Genomic DNA, 25,220 nt, shown 5'->3' with positions numbered 1-25,220 from the left:
ATAATGCAGATACAGTAGAACCCAGATAAGAAATTCCCACATAAGAAGTTTTCCCATGTATTAGGTTTGGTTTCTTTATTCCCAATTTCAACTCTATGTATTATTTTCCCATGTAAGGAGTTTTCCCGCATAAAAAGTTCATGATAAAGGATACATGGTGTATTATTATAATGACATTTTCCCATTTAATGCATTTTTTTAAATATAGAAATTCTTTATTTTTATATTAAAAAAATATAAAACAATATAAACATTTTGATAATTGAACAAGTTAGTTCATAGTATTGTTTTAGTTCATATAAATCACCAAAGTAGGTGAAATGGCATCATTTTTGTTACATCTCATATTGTGAACAAAATGCCTTCACAATGAGTAGTCCTCATATTTCACTACCTCACATAAGCAACACTTCACCAGTGGAGAAGACTACTGTTACTTATTCTCGGCGGATACCACCATTCCTGGGTGGTGATATTCGCCGAGAATCCACTGGCGAAGTGTTGCCTATTTGAGAATGAATCCACTGTCGAAGTGATATTGAACTACCTTATCCGAGGTAGTTCAATATCAGGGCAACTTGTTGTGAAGGCATTCGCAATATGAGATATAATAGAAACAATGCCATTTCACCTACTTTGGTCAGCGATTTACTACAAACTAAAATGATGCTCTGCACTAACTTGTTCAATTAGGGAATTTTCTTAGTCTGAGACTTTCAGCACTAAAACCTTTTTAGTATAAACATTTTGATATAACAGAAGTGACATATTGCAATTATTTTCATCAATATCCATAATTGGATAGTGTCGACCACACGAAGCACAGTGAAGCATTTGCTGCTGAGTTCTGATGGTTGCGAACAGTTCTGAATTACTTAGTGGATTTTTGCTCTGTCTTATTGTAATTGTGATCTTTTAAGGTGTGTTGAAACTCCAAATTCTTCCAACTTGGTAATGAGTTTAATAAACAGAATGTTAAGCAATTAGAAATCCTCAGTTTAAAAGTGTTTTCCATATGGAGAGTAAAATATTTATAAATTCTGAAATAGTACTTAAAATGATCTTTAACTTATATATGTGTATCTTTTCATTTTTATTTGCATAGTTAATATTTCATGCCCTTAGGTCATTTTCCTTTCTAAGAAGCTTTTCCCTCTTAAGAAGTTCTAAACATCCAGTCCTTTGGAAAACTTCTTAACTGGGTCTTACTGTATCTTTTTTTGATGTGTTTTTATCTCACATTACATAAGTACTAATTCTAAATAATATTTTAATTTAAGGTATCTCCTGAACTGTTATATAAAGTAGCAGGGTTATGTGGATACTACACAGGGAATGAGCAAGACGATCGTCGAACACCTGATGGTAAACCAGCTTCTACTGCACAAGAATTTGGTGACAGCTGGACTGTGGACTCTAAAGAAAAGTGTACAACCTCCACTTGTCCTCCTAGTATTGCAATACAATCATTTAAAGCCTGTAATAAACTGAGGTAAAAATAAATATACTATTAATTACACAGTACACCTCAAAATAATGAACATTTTTGCAAGACATAAATAATAAATTTTGAGCCATACATGTTATAATGAAATTTATACTGTAAAAATTAGCGAATTTAACATTGTCCATAAGTAGAATAGCTGTGGGTACAACAATTAAATGCAGAACCATATTGTCATTTAGTAATACATTTATTTTAATTTATTTAATAGTATATGTTCACAATAATAATAAATGGTATCTGCTTTATGCAATAATAATGTAAGAATTATCATTACAGTAGAGCTGTGGGGGGCGGGAAAAGTAAGGGTCCTTAATAAATATACATATGTCTTTACTCTTGTTTAATTTTATTTTGAATATTAATAATAATAATTCTTTATTAAATATTCCTTATTTGTTCTGTTCCCTTATAACTATATAGACCTCTATTTCTTACACCCCCACGTACACATCTGACTTTGCTTCACAGGAGAATTCCAGATTCAAGGGAACTTCTCAATTATGCATAATTCCCTTTGGAAAGGCTGAGTGTTCAGGAATAACAAACTCACAAATTAATAAACAACAAAGTTTATTTACATATATATATATATATACAACATAATATACAATTGAATTAAAAAACATGTAATATGACATACAAAGTTAAATCAAAGCTACCTTGCATATATTATTCTTATTCCTGTTTCCCTTCACTAGCTAATCTGAGTTGACCATTATATGAAAACACTTGATTCATTCTTCTTGCCCTAACTAACTCCTAACATTTATACACATTCACCATACCTATTTCACTTACTCCTGGATACAATTCTGTTTCTTATATTAACAATCAATATGCTACTTTCATCATTATACTCTGTGTTCTCACCATTCTGTTACAATATACTGAAGACCAATCTTAACTTTCCTAAAGTCTCTATTTGTTATTAGTCTTTCAGATAAACCAGCAATTCCTCATCAATACAAACACTATATTCAGAGTTTCTCATATAACTCAATTATCTATCATTAAAACATATTCAAAGTTGCTCCTATAACTCAATTATCTATCATTAAAACATATTCAAAGTTTCTCTTTATAAACTTTACTACCCTTCTAACACATTATAATTATTTGAACAACAGTTTAATCTATTACTCATCCTTCGTTTCCCTTGCATTTTACAATAACCTTTTTTAATTAATTAAACTCTGTTAGTATATATGATTTACTTCAGAGATAATTTATCTATCATTTTACTTTCTAGTGCTACCCCTTTTTTTTAATTTTTTTTTTATTACAATACTGTTTCACTAACAGTCCTTGTTAACTAACAATACTTACTATATTACTCACCTACTTCTATCTTTCCTTTCCGGGGAGGTTTCAATCTTGCATTTTTGGCTCTCTGAGGATCTCCTTCATCTGCTACAGATGATTTTCTGAAACCCTTGGCTGCATGGGTCTGGCATCCTTTCTCCGTCTTATTCGGGCTACCTTCCATTCGCTGCTTCCTTCCTTCTCATCGAGCTACTAATTCTGCGTTTTCGCTCCTCTCGAGCTACTAATTTTGCGGATTTCACTCCTTCTCTCTCCACCTTATTAAAACTTATTCACAAAAAGAAAACTCACAGGGCATCTCACACTAACTCCTTTTCTACTCCACTTTTTACAGCTCATCCACAAAGAGATAGCTCATAGGGTGCCACCCTCGCTTCTCCGCTCCACCTTTTAAAAACTTCTTATTAAATTAAGAAATATTTCACAGCACTCGTTTGCTTACAGGTCACTACCCTTGCCTTTCTTCCGATAATCGATTAGACTAATTGCAAAATGGCCAATGCTCTTGCCTTCCAATGACGGACAGGCTTATTCTTTTTTTTTTTTTTTTTTTTTTATGTGAACCCCAAACACGAGAGGTATTAGAACCTATAGTACTTAGTACCGTGCTTGGGTTGGAGGTTGAGAAGACGAAAGAAGATATTTGTTGACATTGGATTTGAACTTCTGTACATTGTAATTTTGAGGAAATACGTATGAAGGAAGGTTGTTCCAGAAAACGGCAGTTGAATGAATAAATGAGGAAGATGAAAAGTTGGTTCTGTGGGTTTGAAGTTGGACAGTAAATGGATGTTGGCTGGTGGCGGCATGTGTTTGGACTGTTTTGAAAAAGAGGGCAGGAATTATAGAAGCCAGTTCAGAAGAACAGTGCCCATGGAAGTATCTGTAGAAGAGGCATGCAGCAGAAACAGTACGTCTATGAGAAAGCGAGTGGAGAGACTCTGTTAGAGATGAATCATTAATTAACCTAACTGCCCTCTTCTGAATGGAATCAAGAAGCCTGAAAGAGGTTTTGGGGCACCACCCCAGATGTGGGAACAATATTCCATGGCAGGGCGGATTTGCGATTTATACAGAGTGAGCAGCTGTTTGGAAGAAAAGTAACGCCGAGAGCGAAAGAGAAAACCAAGTTTTTTAGATGCAGAGGAAGCAATATTTGTAATGTGCTTGTGCCAAGAGAGATTAGAAGTCAGGGTAATCCCCAAAAGAGATATATCATTTTGCCTAGAAATCGGAGTGTCACTAAAGTTAAGCATAGGAGCAGAAGAATCTTTTTTGCGAGATATAAGACAAGACTGAGTTTTAGAAGGGCTGAAATCAACTAAGTTGTCTTTGCCCCACTGGAGAATTACCTGAAGATCAGCATTTAAGGAATTGGTAGCAGATTTTTGAGAAGTTGAAGCTGATTGAGCAGGACAAGGTTTCTCAAAATGGAAAGTTGAATGCAATGTGCTATCATCGGCAAAACTATGGATAGGATTTCCAGTCAATGGAAGAAGGTCATTGATATACAAAAGGAATAGAGTGGGGGAAAGAACAGAACCTTGGGGGACACCGGCATTAGTGGAGAAGTTAGAAGACAGAGAGCCATCTACGATCACCCTCAGTGAGCGATCAGAGAGAAAACTGGATAACCAATTACTAAAAACAATTGGCAAACCATAAGATGGAAGCTTGTTTAGAAGACCTTTATGCCAAACACGATCAAAAGCCTTTGAGATGTCAAGAGCAACTACTTGTGTTTCACCAAACCTTTCCATTGAATTAGTCCATAAATGGGTAACATAAGCCAGAATATCACCAGTGGATCGACACTGACGGAATCCATACTGGCGATCGTTGATCAGACGGAAGGTTTCTAGGTAGTTTAAGATTTGGCGGTTAATTGATTTCTCCATTACTTTAGAGAGAGTAGAAGTAATTGCAATGGGACGATAATTGGATGGGAGGGATTTGTCACAATTTTTGGGAACTGGCTGGATATGAGCAAATTTCCAAGCAGAAGGAAAAACACCTTTGGAATCAGAAAGGGAAAAAAGGTGGCAAAGAATAGGAGTAAGTTCAGGAGCACAGGTTTTGAGAACAAGTGGAGAAATACCATCAGGACCTGGAGCTTTCTTAGCATCAAGATTCATCAAAATCCTTCTGAAATCCTTTTGACGGAAGACCACAGGAGGCATTGAATGGAGCGTGTTGGGAATGGTGGGAGGTGTTTTACCAAGATCATAAATACATGAGCTGGAAGAAAAATGGAATGCTAACAGGTCAGCTTTATCCTTGCCTGAAGTGACAACAGAACCATCTGGTTTGGACAGAGGTGGGAGCAGAGATGGGCAAAAGTTGCGGCCAATAGCTTTGGCAAGAGACCAGAATGCTCGGCTACCATTAGGGCAAGAAGCAAGTTTTCTACTCTTAGCCTGTTCAAACTCTAGTTTGGACTGATTAATAACTGCTTTACAATTGTTGCGAGCTTTATTGTAGGCAGAAAATGAAACTGAAGAATTAGAAACAAGCCAATTACGATATGCAACATCCTTCTCTTGAACAGCCTTAGCACATTTATTGGAAAACCAAGGTTTAGATAAGGGACGAGATTTTAAAGTGGAGTGTGGGATAAAGGATTCCATTCCTGCAAGAATAATTTCACTGATACGATCTGATCAAACATTGACATCAGAAGTTTTGAAACAGTAATCCGACCAAGGAAAAGAAGAAAAGAAGTCTCGCAGGTCATCCCATTTTGCATTCTTGTAATGCCAAACAATACGAGGTTGGGAATAGCCATGAGATAAAGGTTCCATTGGAGAAGAGACAATCACCAAGTTGTGATCTGAAGTGCCTAAAGGACCTCTCACTTCGACCGTGTACTTAGAAGGGTTGTTTGTGAGAAAAAGATCAAGCGTATTGGCTGTATGATTAGGATTGTCCGGTATTCTTGTAGGTAAATGAACAATCTGTGCTAGGTCATTAGTAATTGCAAAAGCCTCAGCATCTCGACTTGCTGGGTCGGTGTGACTAGAAAACGGAAGCCAGCTGGAGTTGTGAACATTAAAATCACCAAGGAAAATTCTCCTTACACTCCATAATTTCTAACACGACAAAAAACTCAACTGTCAACTGTTACCAACTCATATTTTCTACCACGACCAAACACTCAACTGTCCATGTCACTAACTCATTTTTACTTACACCGACAAAAAGACTCAACTGTCTGTCCTAACTCATTTTCCCAAACGCCGACAAGAATCTGAACTTTGTCTCCCCTTAACTCATTTCCATAAACACCCACATAAAACTCAACTCAGGGTTCTGTGTCTCCCTCCCCCTGTTCACTCACTTTTTTTCATCTGAATTACATACCGCCTCTATGTGTCAGGGCTGCCCTTGTTCTGAGTCTTAACCAATCTTTCTCATTTTATCAACTTTCACTCTGTCCTATTTGCTCATGTTATCTTTTCCCAAGCTGTCCCCTTATTGCTCAATCTAACTTCTTATTTTAAGAAATTTGTAAAATTTCTCAGGCTGTCTGTACTTTGAAGTTAGCCGCTTATAGTTATACTTTAGCAGACTTATTTCACAAGATCTTCAAAACTTGCCATCACTGACAGCCAGACGCCAGTCTTAACTCTAATTCCAATATTTGTCCCGTATTTACTACCCGACTCGTCTCCAGGTGTCACCGATCAAAGAAATGTCCCGACAGTACCATGGTCCACCGCACCATTGTTTTCCAGAGTTAACAACTATTACCAACAGCAGTTGGTAATAGGTGTTGTTTTGGTTTGTCCCTGTGTGCTGGGAACCGAAGTACACCCCTATTGCCTTTCAGCTTACCGCTCCCCATCTATAAACGTTGTCTAATTTAATCCCTTGCGAGTGACCTTAGTAATATTCTTGACTTGTAAGGATTCACTCCCCCATATTGCTATATTATAAGTTTTACTTTAAATTAATCTCACTTTTCTATAAAATATTATACTTGTAAGATTTTACATCTTACAGAGTCAGTTATCAGGAATAATTGATGTCAGACCTCTTCTGGATAGCCAAATTTTCCGGATAATTGAACCGAAAAATTTTCCCAGTAAGATTAAATAAATTTAATCTCACCTTACAATTAAATTAAATAAGATTAATTAAATTTTAAAAAAATTATAAACCAATTTCGGAAAACAGAAACATCCATCCAGGTATTTTTATGATTTTTATACAAAACAGGAAAGTTAGAAATATTTTTAAATGCTCTCAGTTTTTGCAACCCAATAATGAGCACTGACCAGTGGCGGATTAAGGATAGTTGGGGTTCCTAGGCAAATTATATTTGGGCCCCCCCCCCCCAAAAAAAATAGGCAAATAAATGAAATTTTTTCTTTTGAATTTTTTGAACTTCTGGATTTTCTGCCTGTTAAAGGGTTAAAGGATGATAAATAATAAAACTTTTTAGTTTAATGAATAATTTTTTATGTCGTTTTTACAAATTTACTTTGTGAATTTTAGAATTCGCAAATTTATTGATTATGTCTTCAAAGTTTATTTTTTCGGCAAACTCGTGTTCAATGAAAATTAGGGATAAGGCATTTAATCGCTCTTGGCTCATTACAGCCATTGGTTTGTGGCATTATTTAAAGCGTAGATAGTCCGCACTGTTCAAGATACGTATTAAAAATTTGTCTATTTGTCTTAATAATAGTCTTATTTTAAGCAAAAATTAAAAATTTTCACTTAAAATAATCAAGATTTTTATGATGTTTACTGAAAACATTAATCTATTTAAGAACACTATAGGAAAATGTCTTGGCTTGGGGGCCCCCAAAGCCTGGGGCCCTAGGCATGTGCCTCATTGCCTTAATGGGTAATCCTACCCTGGCACTGACAATCTGTGCTTCCCAGTGGCATTTGCACACATAGCAACTGTAACTTGCTCTTTTCTCATCTTAAAACTTGGTGCAGTCATTTCTCACCAACATTATAAACGTTTTCTTTCTCATAATTTGCTATAACTGAAGCAAACTTCCTTTTCAAAGGCACCGCTGCCGATTCATCTGCAGAAAGTTTCTCACCTTGAATATGTAGTTCATGCATACCGTGTCTCAGTTTAAAGTTTTTCAGCCAACCTGTGCTTGGCTGAAAAATCTTAAAATCTTGGCCTTAAAATCTTTAATACGTATTAATTTTTTATTAAAATCCAATGTTTTTTCACACACAAGATTGGGCCAGACACTGGTTCACCTAAACTTCACTCTGAAGAAAACAACAAAATAAATTGAGTGCACTCTCTAAAGCAGCATTTTCAGGTTTCGATATTTTTTCTTTCTAGATTATTTTTCTTTCACTATCTATAATGGACACAAATTCTGTTATAGCTATAGAATTTTTCTTGATGGTCATAAATTGTTGAAGTCCCCATATTAAACTCTTTGAAGAGATTTCCTAAATTTTCACCTTTTCTAATTCTATTAATAATATCCATTTTTTGTTGCAATGTTAAAACTACGTATTTTCTTTTCATTCACATTCTGTAAAAAAATGATAAAAATAATAACTTGCACAGTTTCAGGCTGATATTATTCTTACTGAATCTGGAGCTAAACTAATCTGAAATTCAGTCATGGTTTCCGAGAAAACCCAGTAGTCTCTGTGATATTTTTTCTAAAGCACATTTTTGAAGGTCACATAGAGTTCTAGAGGTCACAGCCATAAAACAATAAAAGCAATTCGCAGTTTTCAGGTTATTGGGCTTTTTGTTTGTACAATCTGTTATAAACAGGTAGTAAACTTGATCTTTGCTTATTATAATCAAAATTCAATTTGTAAATGTGATCACTATAACTGGAGCTTACTGCACTACCATTAATAAAAAAAGAAGAAAGATCAGCCTTTCAAATTGATCCGGATAACTGACATTCTACTGTATTTTATAATTTTCACAAAACTATTATTAAAATAAATATAATTATTGTAGAAATTATTTCTACAATTGTTACATAATTATGCATTGCATTATAATCCAAGGCATTACTAATTAAAGTGAAGTATATGATTCTAATATGAAATAATATGGATGTGCTTCTCACGCATGTATAATGTTTAGAAGAAACACTTCACTATGTGGTCAATATCCCAATTTGTCTGAAATGTAAAATAATGAACCAATGTATACTCCCCACCATGACTTATGGAAGTGAAACTCAGGCACTTACCAAAAGAATGGAAGAGAAGCTGAGAACTACACAGTGAAGAATGGAACAAATTATATTGGGAATCAGACTGTTAGATAAGAAGAGAAACACATGGATTAGGCAGCAAACTCAAGTAAAGGACATTCTTATCAAAACTTTTTTTTTTTTATCCTCACCTTTTCCCATTATTATATGGGGTCAGCATTTTTTTTATTGTTTTGGTATGCAATTTTTACAGCTGGATGCCCTTCCTGATGCCAACCCTCACCCTTTATGTGGGCTGGGAATATGCGGTGGTCATTCCCTGACCTGCCGCATCCTCCGTATTTGGTGGGTACGGGCTCGAACCCCATCCTGCCCACCTGGCTACGGAGGCGCCACATTCTTATAAAAACTAAAGAACTAAAATGGTCTTGGGCAGGACACATTGTGCGAAGACAAGATGACAGATGGACTAAGAAAATAACTGAATGGTATCCAAGAGGAGCTAGAAGAAAACCTGGAAGACAATGACGGAGATGGACAGATGAAATTCATGAGTTTGTGGGTAGCAAATGGATGGCCATTGTACAAAGCAGAAGGAACTGGAAAGTTGCTGGAGAGACCTTCATCCTGCAGTGGATTGAAAATGGCTGATGATGATGAAGTGGTCAAAAAAGAAGTTTAATTTAGAAAAGCAATTAATTATTTTGTATTTAAAAATAATTTACATTACTATTATTCTTCTTCGGTACACTTCATAATAGCAAAAGGGTTAAAAAGATCTACATATGAGATATCAAGACATCAAAAGCAGATATTGTTGGGATATCAGAAACATGGTGTCACAGATATAAGCAGTGTAGGATTGGAATTTTGGGAGTACAATGTGTACAGAAAGGATAGGAAGGGAGGAGGGGTTATATTGTTAATTAAAAAAAACATAACATCTAAGGAAGTGCATCCACTTGACATAGATGGACAGTGCAATGTTGATCCAGTTTGGTGTGACATAAGCACTGGGAAAGCAGAAATGAGAGTAGAAGTGTGTTATAGGCCTAATGATTCTAATCAGTACAATGAACAATTGTACAGAGAAATAGAAAGAGCTAGTAAATCAGATTGTGTTATAATGGGGAAGTTTAACTTCCCAGATACTGATTGGAACTTGTGGGTTGGTCACTTGCACACTAGCAAGGCTTTTGTGGATTTATTGGATGATTGTTTTCTGCAGCAGCATGTTTGAGAAGCACCCAGAGAGGATAATACTCTTTATCTAGTTATCAGCAGTGATTATTCATGTATAAAGAATTTGCAGATAAAGGAACTACTAGGTGGCAGTGATCACAGTGTACTGATGTGGGATTTACTTAAAGATATAATTACCATCAGGTGTAAAGGGAAGGGTTTTTGCTTCCATAAAGGTGACTGTAGTGGTCTGAGACAGTTTTTAAATTCTGTACATTGGGACCAACTGATGATGTCACCAACAGCAAATTCTAAGTGGGAAATATTCAAGGAACTAATTGTTGAAGCTACTAGGCTTTTCATACCGATTAAGAAATAGTGTTCAAGGTTTAGACCTAAATGGATGTCAGATGAACTAATGAAACTCGTGTCAGAGAATAAAAATGCATGCAATGCATATAAATTATCATGTGACACAGAAGCCTACGGCAGATATAAGCTAGTCTGTAATCATGTCACAAAGGAGATTAGGCAAGCGAAGGCAGATTACGAGATATCCTTGGCAAAGGATGCTGAGACAAATGGCTAGGACTTCTTTTCTTATATAAACTCCAGAAGGAAGGGGATGAATCAGATTGGTCAACTTGATATCAGTGGTTCGATTATTGATTCTGCTCAGACTACTTGCTGCCTACAATTAAAGTATCCCTATTTAGATCTCTCTAGAGCAGTGTTTCTCAAACTGTGTGCTATGGCACATTAGTGTGCCATGAGTATCCTTCAAGTGTGATGTGGAAAATGCAAATTAAAAAAATAATAATAAATCTAAATTTTATAATAAAAATTTATTCAGACAAAAAATTTGTTTATTCATGCTGCACCGATCTGAGCACATTCTGGCGGTCAATGTGATGTCACATTTTGATTCCTAGTGCTCGATCTCAGTGTATTGCAGCAACGAAAAGGTTGAGAAACACTGGTCTAGAGCATGATTTAATGGAAGAACTGCAACCAAATTTGGCAGAAATGTCCTTTAGAGGATGTGGAAGAGAACTGCATGAAAGCCAAAATTAGTTCTAAAAGTCAGCACCAGGGAAAACATTTTGCTGACACATACTTCAAATGAAGACCATGCCATTAGTGCCATGTGAAGGCCATGTCATTTGTTTTCCTTACAGTTTTAACATTTTGTGTAACAGCATTATCAACAACACATAATATATAAGCATGATTGCTGTTTAGCACATCTGCAAAACTTTTACAGTATAGACTTCCCATTATAGGTGACAATATTGGATTTGTTGATTAGCATTCAATATGAGCCTCAGCGTGGTCACCACTGTGGCCTAGCAAACCTCAAATGGAATAACAGCATGGTCAACTGTCAAAACTAACATATCAGAGGAGACATATTTGTCATGTGGCATATAATACTATCCTTCAGAGCTGCTGGGTCAGGAATATTGCCAGGAGACACACTCTTCAGTTAGCCCCTGAACCAAAAGTTACTAGGAAGTGAAGTCATGGGATTAAGGCATCCATTGTGAGAAATGAGTGCCCTGTATAGCATAAAAATTGCTGTTTTCAGGCAACCTAACTGTTGCAGTTGCGAAATGGCAAAAGTTGTAATATGTCTGAATTCCACTGTAAGGCAATTACAGGCCTAGCAGGATAGTTTCTAAAATATGATGGGCTGACTTTAGACAAATAAGGGGACTTCCTGCAACTTTAGATGAGAAAGGGAACTTCCTGGATGGGGTAGCAATGCGGCCCAAATTCTACAGTTTTTGGTGTTCACAGCCGCATTTAAGTGAGAATGGACATTTTGTTTTCCTTACAGTTTTAAAATGTACAGTATCATGATAGAAAATTGCTTATTTTGCTTAATCTAGGACTTTCACAAGAATTATACAAATAATTTTAATTTTCATATAAAATCCATAATTAATTTTCTATGATCTTACTTAGAGAGGCTCCATTTGATCAGTGCAGTGATGTTATATCTCTACAAAACTACATAACTGCATGTCTGGGAACTATGTGTGAATGTTTGCAGAAGACAAAAGCTGATTCTAAGAAGTGCAGCTGCAATAGTTATCTTCCCTTGGTGCAAGCATGTGAAAATAAACTTGGTCATCCATTGCGTGGTTGGAGAATGAAACATGGTTGTGGTAAGTGTAACAGGAATAACACTATAAAATAAGTTAAGACCACTCTTCTTGAGTAATTTATATATTTTAAATATTAAGTATTTTAATAGTTCAAGAATTTTTCAATCATAATTCAGAGCTTTCATTCCCTTTTTTGCCGACACATGCATACTTCAAATGAAGACCATGCCATTAATGCCAGTACAGTTACAATATTACTTTATTGCTTAACATTTTTGTGTAGTAGCATTACCAACAGCAACACATAACATATAAGCGTGATTTCAACAACACATAACATATAAGCACAACTTTTACAGTACAGACCTCCCATTATAGGTGACAATTTTTCTTCAATTTTTCATTGAAATAATCCTTGGTAGTTTATCCAACCCTTTCATAGTAAAGCAGGGGTGCGCAAGAGTGGTGCATAAAAAAGAAAATGGATTTAATTTTATAAACTGCAGCATTCTTCGTATGAAAATATATATTTTTTTCCATTCTCCAAATTCCTGATTGGGTCACTGATTCAGGGAATTGGAAATAAGTGAACAGTATTAAATTGTATAATTAGTATTGTCAAACTAATACAAGGAACCAAACTTAAACAACACCAACAAACAAAAAAAATTACCTACTTTTTTGCCCATTCCTTCTCATAATTTGTCCGGTTCTCCTTTAAATTTATTCAAATTACCCACTTCCACAATACCAGAAGAAAGTTTATTCTAACAATTAGTTACTCTCTAGCTGTTCTCCTTTAAATTCATTCAAAATACCAACTTCCACAACACAAGAAGAAAGTTTATTCTGACAGTATCTACAATTCACAAAGGGGGATTGAAGGGTGACACGAGTAATTACAGACCAGTTAGTTTAACTTCTGTTCCGGGTAAAATAACGGAGTCACTGGTTAAAGATGCATTGCTAGACAAGACTGCAGCAATAATTCAGACACAGCATGGGTTTGTTAAGTGAAAGTCTTGTCTGACAAATTTGATTGGATACTACAATGTGGTTACAAAGGAACTGGATGCAAAAAATAATTTTGATATCATATACTTGGATTTCAGAAAAGCATTTGATACTGTTGCGCATGGAAGACTACTTTACAAATTGGAGCAGAATTAGCATTAGCATTAGTAGAGGCATATGATGCAAGAAAGCAAGCTTATTCAGCATCAGCCAAAAAAAAAAAAAAAAAAAAAAAAAAACAACAACCACTACTCCCATTTCACCCCTCAATTCGTTCGAAATACCTATCCAGCTGAGCCTTAAATTTGTTTAGGCTATCAACTTCAACAACAAGCGATGGAAGTCTATTCCACAAACCAACTGCCCGCTGGCTAAAGGCGAATTTCCGCACATCTATCCGACATCCGTCCTTCCTCAATTTGAATTTATGCCCTCTCAGGTGATTATTCTGAGCAAGAGGAAGAATTCCATCGGCATTGAGCATGCTCAAGCCATTCAAAGCCTTGTACACCTCTATCAGATCACCTCGGCGATGCCTAGTCTCCAGGCTCTGTAATTTGCAAAACTTAAGCCTTTCTTCGTAAGAGCAACCCTTTGTTCCATTCACTAATCTTGTTGCCCTTCTCTGTACTCGTTCCAGCAGCTCTACATCCTTCTTGAAATGAGGCCTCCAGACCTGTATACAGTACTCAAGGTGTGGCCTGACCAATGCCTTATACAAGGGAATAATCACATCCCTGTCCCTGCTAGAAAAATTCCTGTATATCATTGACAAGACACCATGAGCTACTCTTGCAGCTCGTCTGCACTGCTCAGAGAACTTCATATCTGCCTGCACAATTACCCCCAGGTCCTTTTCATTCTCTACCACTGTCAGCGTAGTACCACAGAGTTGATACGTTGATCTGGGGTTACTGTTTCCCATATGTAGTACTTTACATTTGTCAATGTTAAACTTCATTTGCCACCTCTCAGCCCATCTGCTCAACCTTTCCAGATCCTGTTGCAGCAGCATAGTATCAGTAGTGTCCTTAACAACCCTGCCAACCTTTGTATCGTCTGCAAACTTGGACATTAAGCCTGATACACCATCATCAATATCATTTATAAATACAGAAAACAACAATGGACCCAACACTGAACCCTGAGGAACTCCACTAATAACATTAGTCCACGTTGAGCAGTGTCCATTGATTACCACTCTCTGCCTTCTGCCACTCAACCATCCCTTTATCCATAGCAGCAATTTGCCTCGAATGCCACACTTCTCCAATTTGTGCAGCAGTCTTCCATGCGCAACAGTATCAAAAGCCTTTCTAAGATCCAAATATATAATATCATAGTTATTCCCTGCATCCAGTTCTTTTGTGACTACATCATAGTATCCAATCAAATTGGTCAGACAAGACCTGCCCTTAACAAACCCATGCTGTGTCTGAGCTATAACTGAATTCTTGTCCAGATGATCCTGCAGTGCTTCTTTAACCAGTGCCTCCATTAATTTTCCTGGACCCGAAGTTAAACTAACAGGTCTATAATTACTTGTGTCAGCCTTTGATCCTCCTTTGTGAATTGGGGTTACATTTGCACATCTCCAGTCCATGGGTACCTCCCCTGAGTCCAAAGACGCTCTCATAATTATGGCTAGGGGTTTTCTTACTTCCTTTGCTGCCTCCTTTAATATAACTGGATAGATCCCATCTACCCCGGGTGCCTTTTTTATGTTTATCCTCAACAATTTCTCCTCCACTTTCCTCTCAGTTATTAGAAAATCATCTAGCTCACTGCCAATGTTTACTTCACCTACGACATTCCCCTTCCTGAATAACTCCTCATGTGTGAATGTAGATGCAAAATACTCGTTTAGATTGTTAGCCACCTGAGCTGGATCCTCAACTGTTGAACCATCAACATCCAGTGGACCAATCTGATTCATCCCTTTCCTTCTTGAGTTTAAATAGGTAAAGAACTCTTTTCTGTTTTTCTTTGCATCCTTTGCCAAGGATTTCTCATAATCTGCCTTTGCCTGCCTAATCTCCTTTGTGACTTGGTTACAGACCAACTTATATCTATCATAGGCTTCCACGTCACCCATTAATTTGTATGTATCCCATGCATTTTTCTTCTCTGCCATATGTCTCATTAGTTCATCTGACAACCATTTAGGCCTGAACCTTGAACAATATTTCTTGGTTGGTATGTAAAGCCTGGTAGCTTCCAAGATTAGTTCCTTGAATGCTTCCCATTTTGAATTTGCTGTTGGTAACATCATCAGTTGGTCCCACTGTATAGAATATAAATACTGTCTCAGACCAGCATAGTCGCCTTTACGAAAGCAAAAACCCTTCCCTTTACCTCTGATGGTAGTTACCTCCTTGAGTAAATCCCACTTCAGCACACTGTGATCACTGCCACCCAGTGGTTCATTTATCTGCAGATTCCTAATGCATGAAGAATCACTACTGATAATCAGATCAAGAGTATTACTCCCTCTAGTTGCCTCCCGAACATGCTGGTGTAGAAAACAATCATCCAATAAATCCACAAAAGCCTTGCTAGTGTGTGAGTGACCAACCCACAAATTCCAGTCAATATCTGGGAAATTAAAATCCCCCATTATAAGACTCTCTGATTTACTGGCCCATTCTATTTCCCTGTACAGTATCTTATTATACTCATCAGAGTCATTAGGCCTATAGCACACTCCTACTCTCAATTTTGATTTACCTATGCTTATGTCACACCAAACTGACTCAACACTGCACTGTCCAGCGATGTCAACTGGCTTCACTTCCTTGGATTTTATGTGTTTTTTAACTAATAGCATAACCCCTCCTCCCTTCCTATCCTGTCTATCCTTTCTGTAGACGTTGTACTCCCCAAATTCCAGTTCTGCATTCATTATATCTGTGTGACACCACGTCTCTGATATCCCAACAATATCTGCCTTTGATGTTTTGAGTAATACCTCAAATTCATCAAATTTATTTACTAAACTCCTAGCATTAGTGTACACGCAAGTATACATGCACCTGTTTCTATTCTTAGCTACCCTAACACAACCCATGTGTTTACTTGTACCGCAATGACTTCCAGCAGTCTCTGAAATATCCTGCATCTTGTTTTTCAGGCTTCTGCTCATTCCAATAGAAGCAGTGCAAGAATCTCTTTCACCTCTGCCCGTGGCTACTGTTAATCCATTAGTCTTTGTCTCCCCCCAAGCTAGCAGTTTTCCGACCCACCTAACACTGCCTCGATAGCATCAGCAAATATTCTTGCACCCTTTCTATTTAAGTGTATCCCATCCCTGTAGAAGCAATCTCTCCTGTTAACAAGTACAGTCCAGGCTGAAAAAAATTCTACCCCTTCAGCCTTGCACAATCTTTCCAGGGCCGAATTGATCGACAAGGCTCTCATCATATACTCCCTCCTATCGTGTCTGGGCAGAATTGCAGACACTTTCAAATTCAACCCTACTTCACGGCTTTTTTTCAACAGTGACCTGTACTTGTTAAGTAATTCCGCTGGTCTCCTACTCTTAATATCATTAGTGCCAACATGTACAACTATATCACCTTTTGTGCCCTTAAAAGATGATATCTGCTCTACAACGTCATCAACCTTTGCCCCTGGCAGACATACCCTGGTCCTGTTCCACCTATCCTTTTTACAAAGCATGTTCCCCGTTTCCCTGACAATTGAGTCACCAACAACTACTAGTTCCTGTTGGACCAGCGCATTCTGCCTTGGGGGCTGCCTCTGTGTTGCAAGATGACCAAGTCCAAGCTCTGGTGTTGATGTGGGCAGCTGAGAGCTTGATGGGCCCCTCAATTTATTTCCTTCGAGGGCATCCACCCTGTCCTTCAAGGTCTCATATAGGCCCATAACAACGCCGAGTTGTCGCCTAATTTCCTTGCACTCCTTGCATCGTGCACACACAAAGACATCCCCCATGGCAGTATCATGTCCCGTACCCGATTGCTCCGCAAACATCAAGCAAACAGTGCATCTTAAAAGGCCGTGATTCAGGGGGCAACCGCCCCCCTCAGTTCTCCCCTGAGTCACAGCACTCCCATTAGCTTGAGCCTTTTGCTGCTCTGGTCAGAGTCATGATTTCGATTTAAATGTCAATAAAATTACAATTTCAGAACAAAATTAAAACCTTAAACTTGTATCTTAACACAGTTATAACGCTATATTTATTTTTCGGTATCGAGTGTTATCTACGAGTTCCCTTTATATAACTTCCGTATCAAGTATGTATTAATTATTTGTTACGTTTGTACTCTAAGTCGTTATATATATATAGTTAAAAGTACAATTTAATTGACAATGAAGTTTAACAAGATTAATAGATGTACTGATTAATTGACAATATTATATTATGCACTATACTATACAAAGCTAATGCTATCGAATTCCGGATATGCTGTAACGCGCTTCAGTAACGAGTGTTATCTACGAAATCCCTTTATATAACTTCTGTATCAAGTTATGTATTAATTATTTATTTTTACTAATTATTTATGTTCCGTAACCTAAGTGGTTATATGTATAGTTAAAATTACAATTTAATTGCCAATGAAGTTCGACAAGATTAATAGATTTTACTGATTAATTTTCACGTAGCAATGGCGGCCGTTTATGAACGGTAAACACGTGGATTTGATACCCTTTCCGATACTAAGTAATACCTACAAAATCTCTATCTAAGTTATTTTAACTTTAAGTACCGTAAATAGGAATATAAAGCTACTCTAGAAATAAGTTAATATGTCAATTTAAACTAATAAAGCAGAAAATAAATCAGAAAAAACTTCTCTATTCCAAGAGCGGCAGAAAGGCACGTCCGCACAGGAAACCCTCGACCTCAGACGACCTCAGAATGGTATTAAGGGTAAATTGCTACAATGAATAAAAGGGTGGTTGAGTAGGAGAAGACAGAGAGTGGCAATCAGTGGACGCTGCTCTTCGTGGACTAATGTTATTAGTGGAGTCCCACTTTTTTTTTTTTTTTGATTTGGTAGTTGTTGGCGCATCGGCTTCTGTGGCCATATTGCACCTCCCAAGGTTTTTGCAGTACTTTGATCCAAGCCCGAGGCGGGAATCGAACCCGCGACCTTTGGGTTGCCGGGCAGGTACTTTACCCACTCGGCTAGCCCGGTCGGCTGTGGAGTCCCACAAGGTTTGGTGTTGGGCCCACTGTTGTTTTGTATATTTATCAATGAGACTGATGAAGGTATATCAGGCTTAGTGTCGAAGTTTGCAGCTGATATAAAGGTTGGCAGGGTTGTTAATGACAGTAATGGCAGTGTGCTACTACAACAAGATCTAGAAAATTTGGACAGATGGGCTTGAGAAGCGGCAACTGATGTTTAACATTGACAAATGGAAAGTACTGTATATGGGTAGAAGTAACCCCAGAGGAATGTACCAACTTGTGGTACTACACTTTAGTGTGATGGGACATGATATTGCCAAGAGGAATGTCTTTGTGTGTGCACAATGTAAGGTATGTGAGGAAATCAGATGACAATTCAGTGTTGTTATGGGCCTATATGAGAGCTTATTATTATGGAATTGGTGAAAGAAATGAAAGAGGCGAAAGACTTGTGGAATTTGCAGAATCTCAAGGATTGTAAGTAATGAACAATTTTTTCAAGAAAAAGGGTGAACAAAAAGTGAACATGGAAGAGTCCAAATGGATTAACAACTAATGAAATCAACTTCATCCTCACTAATAGAAGATATATTGTAAATGATGTTACCGTCCTGAATAAGGTAAATGTTGGAAGTGATCACAGAATGGTAAGATGTACACTTGATATAGATGTGGGAAAGGAAAGGAAAAAACTGATTCAAGTCAGTTTTTACTGACAGGAGAAAATTGAGTATACTGAGTTATGCAAAGCCATTAGAAAGAGACTCAGAGAGGACATAAGAAGATTTAACACAAGAAAAGTAGAACAAGCATTAAGGGAAAACAAAGGATTTAAATCAGCAGCCATGAGCAGTAATACAGAAAGACAAATGATACTGAAACTGAAGAATAGCGATGGTGTACTTATAAACAGCAGAGAAGGCATAATTCAAATAGCAGAAGACTACTATAGAGAATTATACAAATAGCAAGGGAATGATGGATTGCAGTGGGGAAGATGGATTGCAAATTAGCAACACATACGACATACCCGATATTCTTCCTGATGAGGTAGAACATGCATTGAAGAAAATGAAGAACCAGAAAGCCCTGGGGGAAGACGAAGTTACTGTAGAGTTGTTAAAATTGGGAGGAAGAGACAACACAAAAACTGGTAAGGCTCTTCACAAAGTGCATTATAAAAGGTGTGACGCTTAAGCAGTGGAATAATGCAATCACAGTTTGGTTACAGATCAACTTGTATCTATCATAGGCTTCTGTGTCACGTGTTAATTTGCATGTATCCCATGCATTTTTCTTCTCTGCCATATGCCTCATTAGTTCATCTGACATCCATTTAGGCCTAAACCTTGAACAATATTTCTTAGTTGGTATGTAAAGCCTAGTAACTTCCAAGATAAGTTCTTTGAATGCTTCCCATTTTGAATTTGCTGTTGGCAATATCATCAGTTGATCCCACTGTATAGAATTTAAATACTGTCTCAGTCCATCGTAGTCGCCTTTACGAAAGCAATACCCCTTCCTTTTACCCCTAATGGTAGTTACCTCTTTGAGTAAATCCCACTTCAGAACACTGTGATCACTGCCACCTAGTGGTTCATTTATCTGCAGATTCTTAATGCATGAAGAATCACTACTGATAATCAAATCAAGAGTATTACTCCCTCTTGTTGCCTCCCGAACATGCTGATGTAGAAAACAATCATCCAATAAATCCACAAAAGCCTTGCTAGTGTGTGAGTGACCAGCCCCCAAATTCCAGTCAATTCCCTGTACAGTTTCTTATTATATTCATCAGAGTCATTAGGCCTATAGCACACTCCTACTCTCAATTTTGATCTCCCAATGCTTATGTCACACCAAACTGACTCGACACTGCACTGTCCAGCGATGTCGACTGGCTTCACTTCCTTCGATTTTATGTGTTTCTCAACTAATAGCATAACCCCTCCTCCCTTCCTATCCTGTCTATCCTTTCTGTAGACATTGTACTCCCCAAATTCCAGTTCTGCATTCCTTATATCTGTGTGACACCACGTCTCTGAAATCCCAACAATATCTGCCTTTGATGTTTTGAGCAATACCTCAAATTTATTTATTAAACTCATAGCGTACACGCAAGTATACGTGCACCTGCTCTTCCTCTTAGCCACCCTAACACAACCCATGTGTTTACTTGTACCCCAATGACATAATGATTGAAGGAGCAGTAATTGAAAAGGTGGAGTCATATACTTATCTGGGACAAGTTATTAGCTGTAATAATATAAATGGCTGGAAGTCAAGAGAAGAGTAAATTTTGGATGGATAGCATTCAGGAAATATAGTCACATACTGAAGAGCAATATCCCAGAATGTCTGAAACGTAAAATAATGAACCACTCCCCACCATGACTTATGAAGTGAAACTTGGGCACTCACCAAAAGAATGGAAGAGAAGCTGAGAACTACACAGCGAAGAATGGAACTAATTATATTGGGAATCAGACTATTAGATAAGAAGAGAAACACGTGGATTATGCAGCAAACTCAAATAAAGGACATTCTTATCAAAACTAAAGAACTAAAATGGTCTTGGGCAGGACACATAGCTTGAAAACATGATGAAAGATGGACTAAGAAAATAACAGAACGGATAGATGAAACACATGGATAGATGAAATTCATGAGTTTGTGGGTAGCAAATGGATGGCCAGTGCTCAAAACAGAAGGAACTGGAAAGTTGTTGGAGAGGCCTTCATCCTGCAGTGGATTGAAAATGGCTGATGATGATAATGATGATGAGAGCTTGAAGGACAGGGTGGATGCCCTTGAATGATCTAAATTGACAGCCCATCAAGCTCTCAGCTACCTGCATCAACGCCAGAGCTTGCACCTGAACATCACGCTGCACAGTGGCAACCCCCAAGGCAGAATGCGCTGGTCCCACAGGAACTATTAGGTGTCGGTGATTCTATTGTCTGGGAACTGGGAAACATAATGTGCAAAAAGGATAGGTGGAACAGGACCAGGGTATGCCTGCCAGGGGCAAAGGTTGATGACATTGTAGAGCAGATATCATCTTTTAATTACACAAAAGGTGTTATTGTTGTACACATTGGCACTAATGATATTAAGTGGATTGGCGGAATTACTTAACAAGTTCAGGTCACTGTTGAAAAAAAAGCCGTGAATTAGGGTTGAATTCGAAAGTGTCTGCAATTCTGTCCAGACACGATAGGAGGGAGTATATGATGAGAGCCATGTCGATCAATGAATTCGAAAGTGTCTGCAATTCTGTCCAGACACGATAGGAGGGAGTATATGATGAGAGCCATGTCGATCAATGCAGCCCTGGAGAGATTGGGCAATCTTTGAGGCGTAGAATTTTTCTCAGCCTGGTCTGTGCTTGTTAACAGGAGAGACTGCTTCTCTTTAAGTGCTTCTACAGGGATGTAGAAGCACTTAAAGAGAAAGATGCAAGAATATTTGCTGATGCTATCGAGGTAGTGTTAAATGGGTCTGAAAACTGCTAGCTTGGCTGTATACATGGACTAATAGATTAACAGTAGCCGCTGGCAGAGGTGAAAGTGATTCTTGCACTGCTTCTATTGGAATGAGCAGCAGCCTGGAAAACAAGATGCAGGGGATTTTGGAGACTGCTGGGAGTCATTGCGGTACAATTAAACACATGGGCTGTGTTATGGTAGCTGAGAATAGGAACAGGTGCATGTATTCTTGCATGTACACCACTGCTAGGAGTTTGGTAAATAAATTTGATGAATTTGAGGTGTTGGTCAAAACATCAAAGGCAGATATTGTTGTGATATCAGAGACATGGTGTCACCCAGATATAAGGAATGCAGAAATGGAATTTGGGGAGAACAATGTGCACAGGAAGGAACACATAAAATTAATTGAGAAACACATAAAATTTAGGAACGAGTATAGAGAAGGGCAACAAGGTTAGTGAATGGAACAAAGGGGCACTGTTACGAAGAAAGGCTTAAGTTTTTCAAATTACAGTGTCTGGAGACTAGGAACCAGCGAGGTGATCTGATAGAGGTGTATAAAGCCTTGAATGGTTTGATGCTCAATGCTGATGGGATTCTCCCTCTTGCTAAGAATAATCACCTGAGAGGGCATAAATTCAAATTGAGGAAAGACAGATGTAGGATAGACATGCGAAAAAGTTATCTTTAGCCAGCGGGCAGTTGGTTGGTGGAACAGACTTCCATCCCTTGTCGTGGAAGTTGATAGCCTAAATAAATTTAAGGCTCAGCTGGGCAGGTATTTCGAACGAACGGAGGGGTGAAATTGAAGTGGTTTTTTTTTTTTTTTTTGGCTGATGCTGCATAAGCTTGCTTTCTTGCATCATATGCCTCTGCTAATGCTAAAATGCTAAAAATCTAAGGAAGCACAGTCAGTCAACATGGCTGGACAGTGCAGTGTTGAGTCACTTTGGTGTGACTAAGCAGTGGGAAAACAAAATTGAGAGTAGGAGTGTGTTATAGGCCTAATGACTCTGATGAACATAATAAACAACTGTACAGGGAGACAGAGTGAACCAGTAAATCAGAGAGTCTTATAATGGGAGATTTTAATTTCCCAGATATTGACAGGTATTTGTGGGTTGATCACTCACACACTAGCAAGGCTTTTGTGGATTTATTGGATGATTGTTTTCTACAGCAGCACGTTCAGGAGGCAACTAGAGGGAGTAATACTCTTGACCTGATTAAGAATCTGTAGATAAAGGAACCACTAGGTGGCAGTGATCACAGTGGGCTCAAGTGAGATATACTCAAAGAGGTAACTACCATCAGGAGTAAAGGGAGGGTTTTCGCTTTCGTAAAGTTGACTAAAGAGGTCGGAAACAGTATTTAAATTCTATGCAGTGGGACCAACTGATGCTGTTACTAACAGCAAATTCAAATTGGGAAGCATTGAAACAATCAATCTTGGAAGCTACTATGCTTTTAATACCAACTACGAAATGTTGTTCAAGGTTTAGGCCTAAATAGATGTCAGATTTTTTTTTGGCCTTTTTTAAATTAAAAGCACTTTTTTTTTTTATTCAGCCACACAGAAATTGGTTAACTACTGAATAGTTTCCCACTCACAAGTGGGTGTAGTTTTGTACTTCCATCTGCTTTGCAGCAAAACTAAATAGTGATTCTTTCTTTCTTTAATTTTGCCTCACTGCATCACTCTTCTCAGTTGTTTTGTTTGGTAATAAATTAAACATTAATTAATTAGGATTATATAATCCAAGCTTTGTGTTAACTTAACAAAATACATAATGTATGAATTTTGTAATACTTCTGAAATGAGCTCTTAATAAATGAATAAGTATGTGTGTAGAAAAGCCTATCAATAAGCAGAGGAACAATATGTACTTCATATAAACAAGATTATACTTATAGATTGTACTTCAGATGAACAAGATTTTATGAACATGATTTTATTTATTCCCAATAATATTAGTTTTTACAAACTATTACATACATTTTGAAAGATATTAATGACTTTATAATTATTCTTTCCCTCTCTGGCATTAGTAACTCCATGTCCACCAGGTTTAGAATGGAATGACTGTGGACCAGCATGCCAATTAACTTGTGATACTCTAGATATAGACTCAGATCAGTGTACAAAAGAATGTGTTCCCGGTTGTTTCTGCCCTGCAGGGATGGTGCAAGATGGTGATACTTGCAAAACTCCAGATGAGTGCTCTGATAGTAAGTTTTTTTTTTTTTTTAATCATTTAGTCATCTGAAATTGTTACTTATGTTATCAAGATTATATTTTTCATCTCTTTGTAGTTGACTATAAAAAAATATTTCAGTAGAAATATTCATAAGCAGCAATCATGTGCTGCTTATGAATAATTCACTGAAGGAAAATACCCCAAGCAAGCTCTCAGTTTAGGAAGATTAGCATCTTGTATTTTCAATGGCCAAAGTTAGAAAGTTGTTACACTGAAATATCGCTAAATGGAATGTGCCCACTGATCAGTTAACTGATTAGCATTCTTTTTACATAAGGGCACTCTGCAATTTTATTTTCTGCCATCAAAAGATGGCAGAAAATAAAATTGCATGCTGGATCACATTTTTCATCTTTAGAAGGTATCATTTTAATTAAATATCTAAAATACTTCATTATAATTGTAATGATCATTTCATTTTTATTTTCTTATCTAATTCCTTATTATGACGGAACATTTAGAAATAAATGATTGCATGTGCTTTATACACGCATGCTCACAATTATAATCGGAGAAGTCTAAATAGAATCACTTCTACTATTTACAGGAGTCTGTCAAGGATTTGGAGATCCACATTTTGAGACCTTTGATAGGTGGTACTTTCCTTTTCAATCAACAGGCTCCTTTACTTTAGTTCTGGACAAAACAGGAGCACTTAAGGTGGAAGGAATCAGTCAAGAATGTAACCCTGGAGGTACCATTTCTTGCATTGTTGGACTTACGGTTACCTACCAAAAACAGGTGGTTAACATCAAGAAAGGATATCCAGTAAGTTTAATAAGTTTATAAAAGTTAAAAGTAATAACAAATTAATAAAATTGATTAAATTAAATTCTTTAAAGCTACTTAAAAACAGTAATTTATAATTTAAAAAAATACAAAATTGCTGTGTTAGGAGAAAGTTTGCTTTCAGTATTTTATGTGAACGTCACGTCATACTTATATATTTTAGGTTCAGTAACAAGCTAATCTCAAATTAACAGTCCATTGCGGTAGGCATGTTTATTAC

At 37.3% G+C, this 25,220-nt stretch overlaps 1 protein-coding gene across 1 annotated transcript in view; it reads left to right on the top strand.

Moving 5' to 3' along the window:
* The window catches only part of LOC150090433 (uncharacterized), a 562,729-nt gene that overhangs the window by 402,760 nt on the left and 134,749 nt on the right, over window positions 1-25,220 (top strand). Inside the window, exons 100-103 of the mRNA XM_090389881.1 lie at window positions 1,281-1,492; window positions 12,145-12,347; window positions 24,003-24,182; window positions 24,759-24,979. Coding sequence (XP_090246007.1) covers window positions 1,281-1,492; window positions 12,145-12,347; window positions 24,003-24,182; window positions 24,759-24,979 — 816 coding nt within the window. The remainder of the gene's footprint in view (window positions 1-1,280; window positions 1,493-12,144; window positions 12,348-24,002; window positions 24,183-24,758; window positions 24,980-25,220) is intronic.

Source organism: Mastigoproctus giganteus, chromosome 2, assembly GCF_048544385.1.
Source record: "Mastigoproctus giganteus isolate SK-2022 chromosome 2, ASM4854438v1, whole genome shotgun sequence".
In the NCBI taxonomy this organism is placed as follows: Eukaryota; Metazoa; Arthropoda; class Arachnida; order Uropygi; family Thelyphonidae; genus Mastigoproctus; species Mastigoproctus giganteus.
The sequence above is the reverse complement of the archived record's forward strand: the minus strand, read 5'-3'. Positions and strand labels throughout refer to the sequence as shown.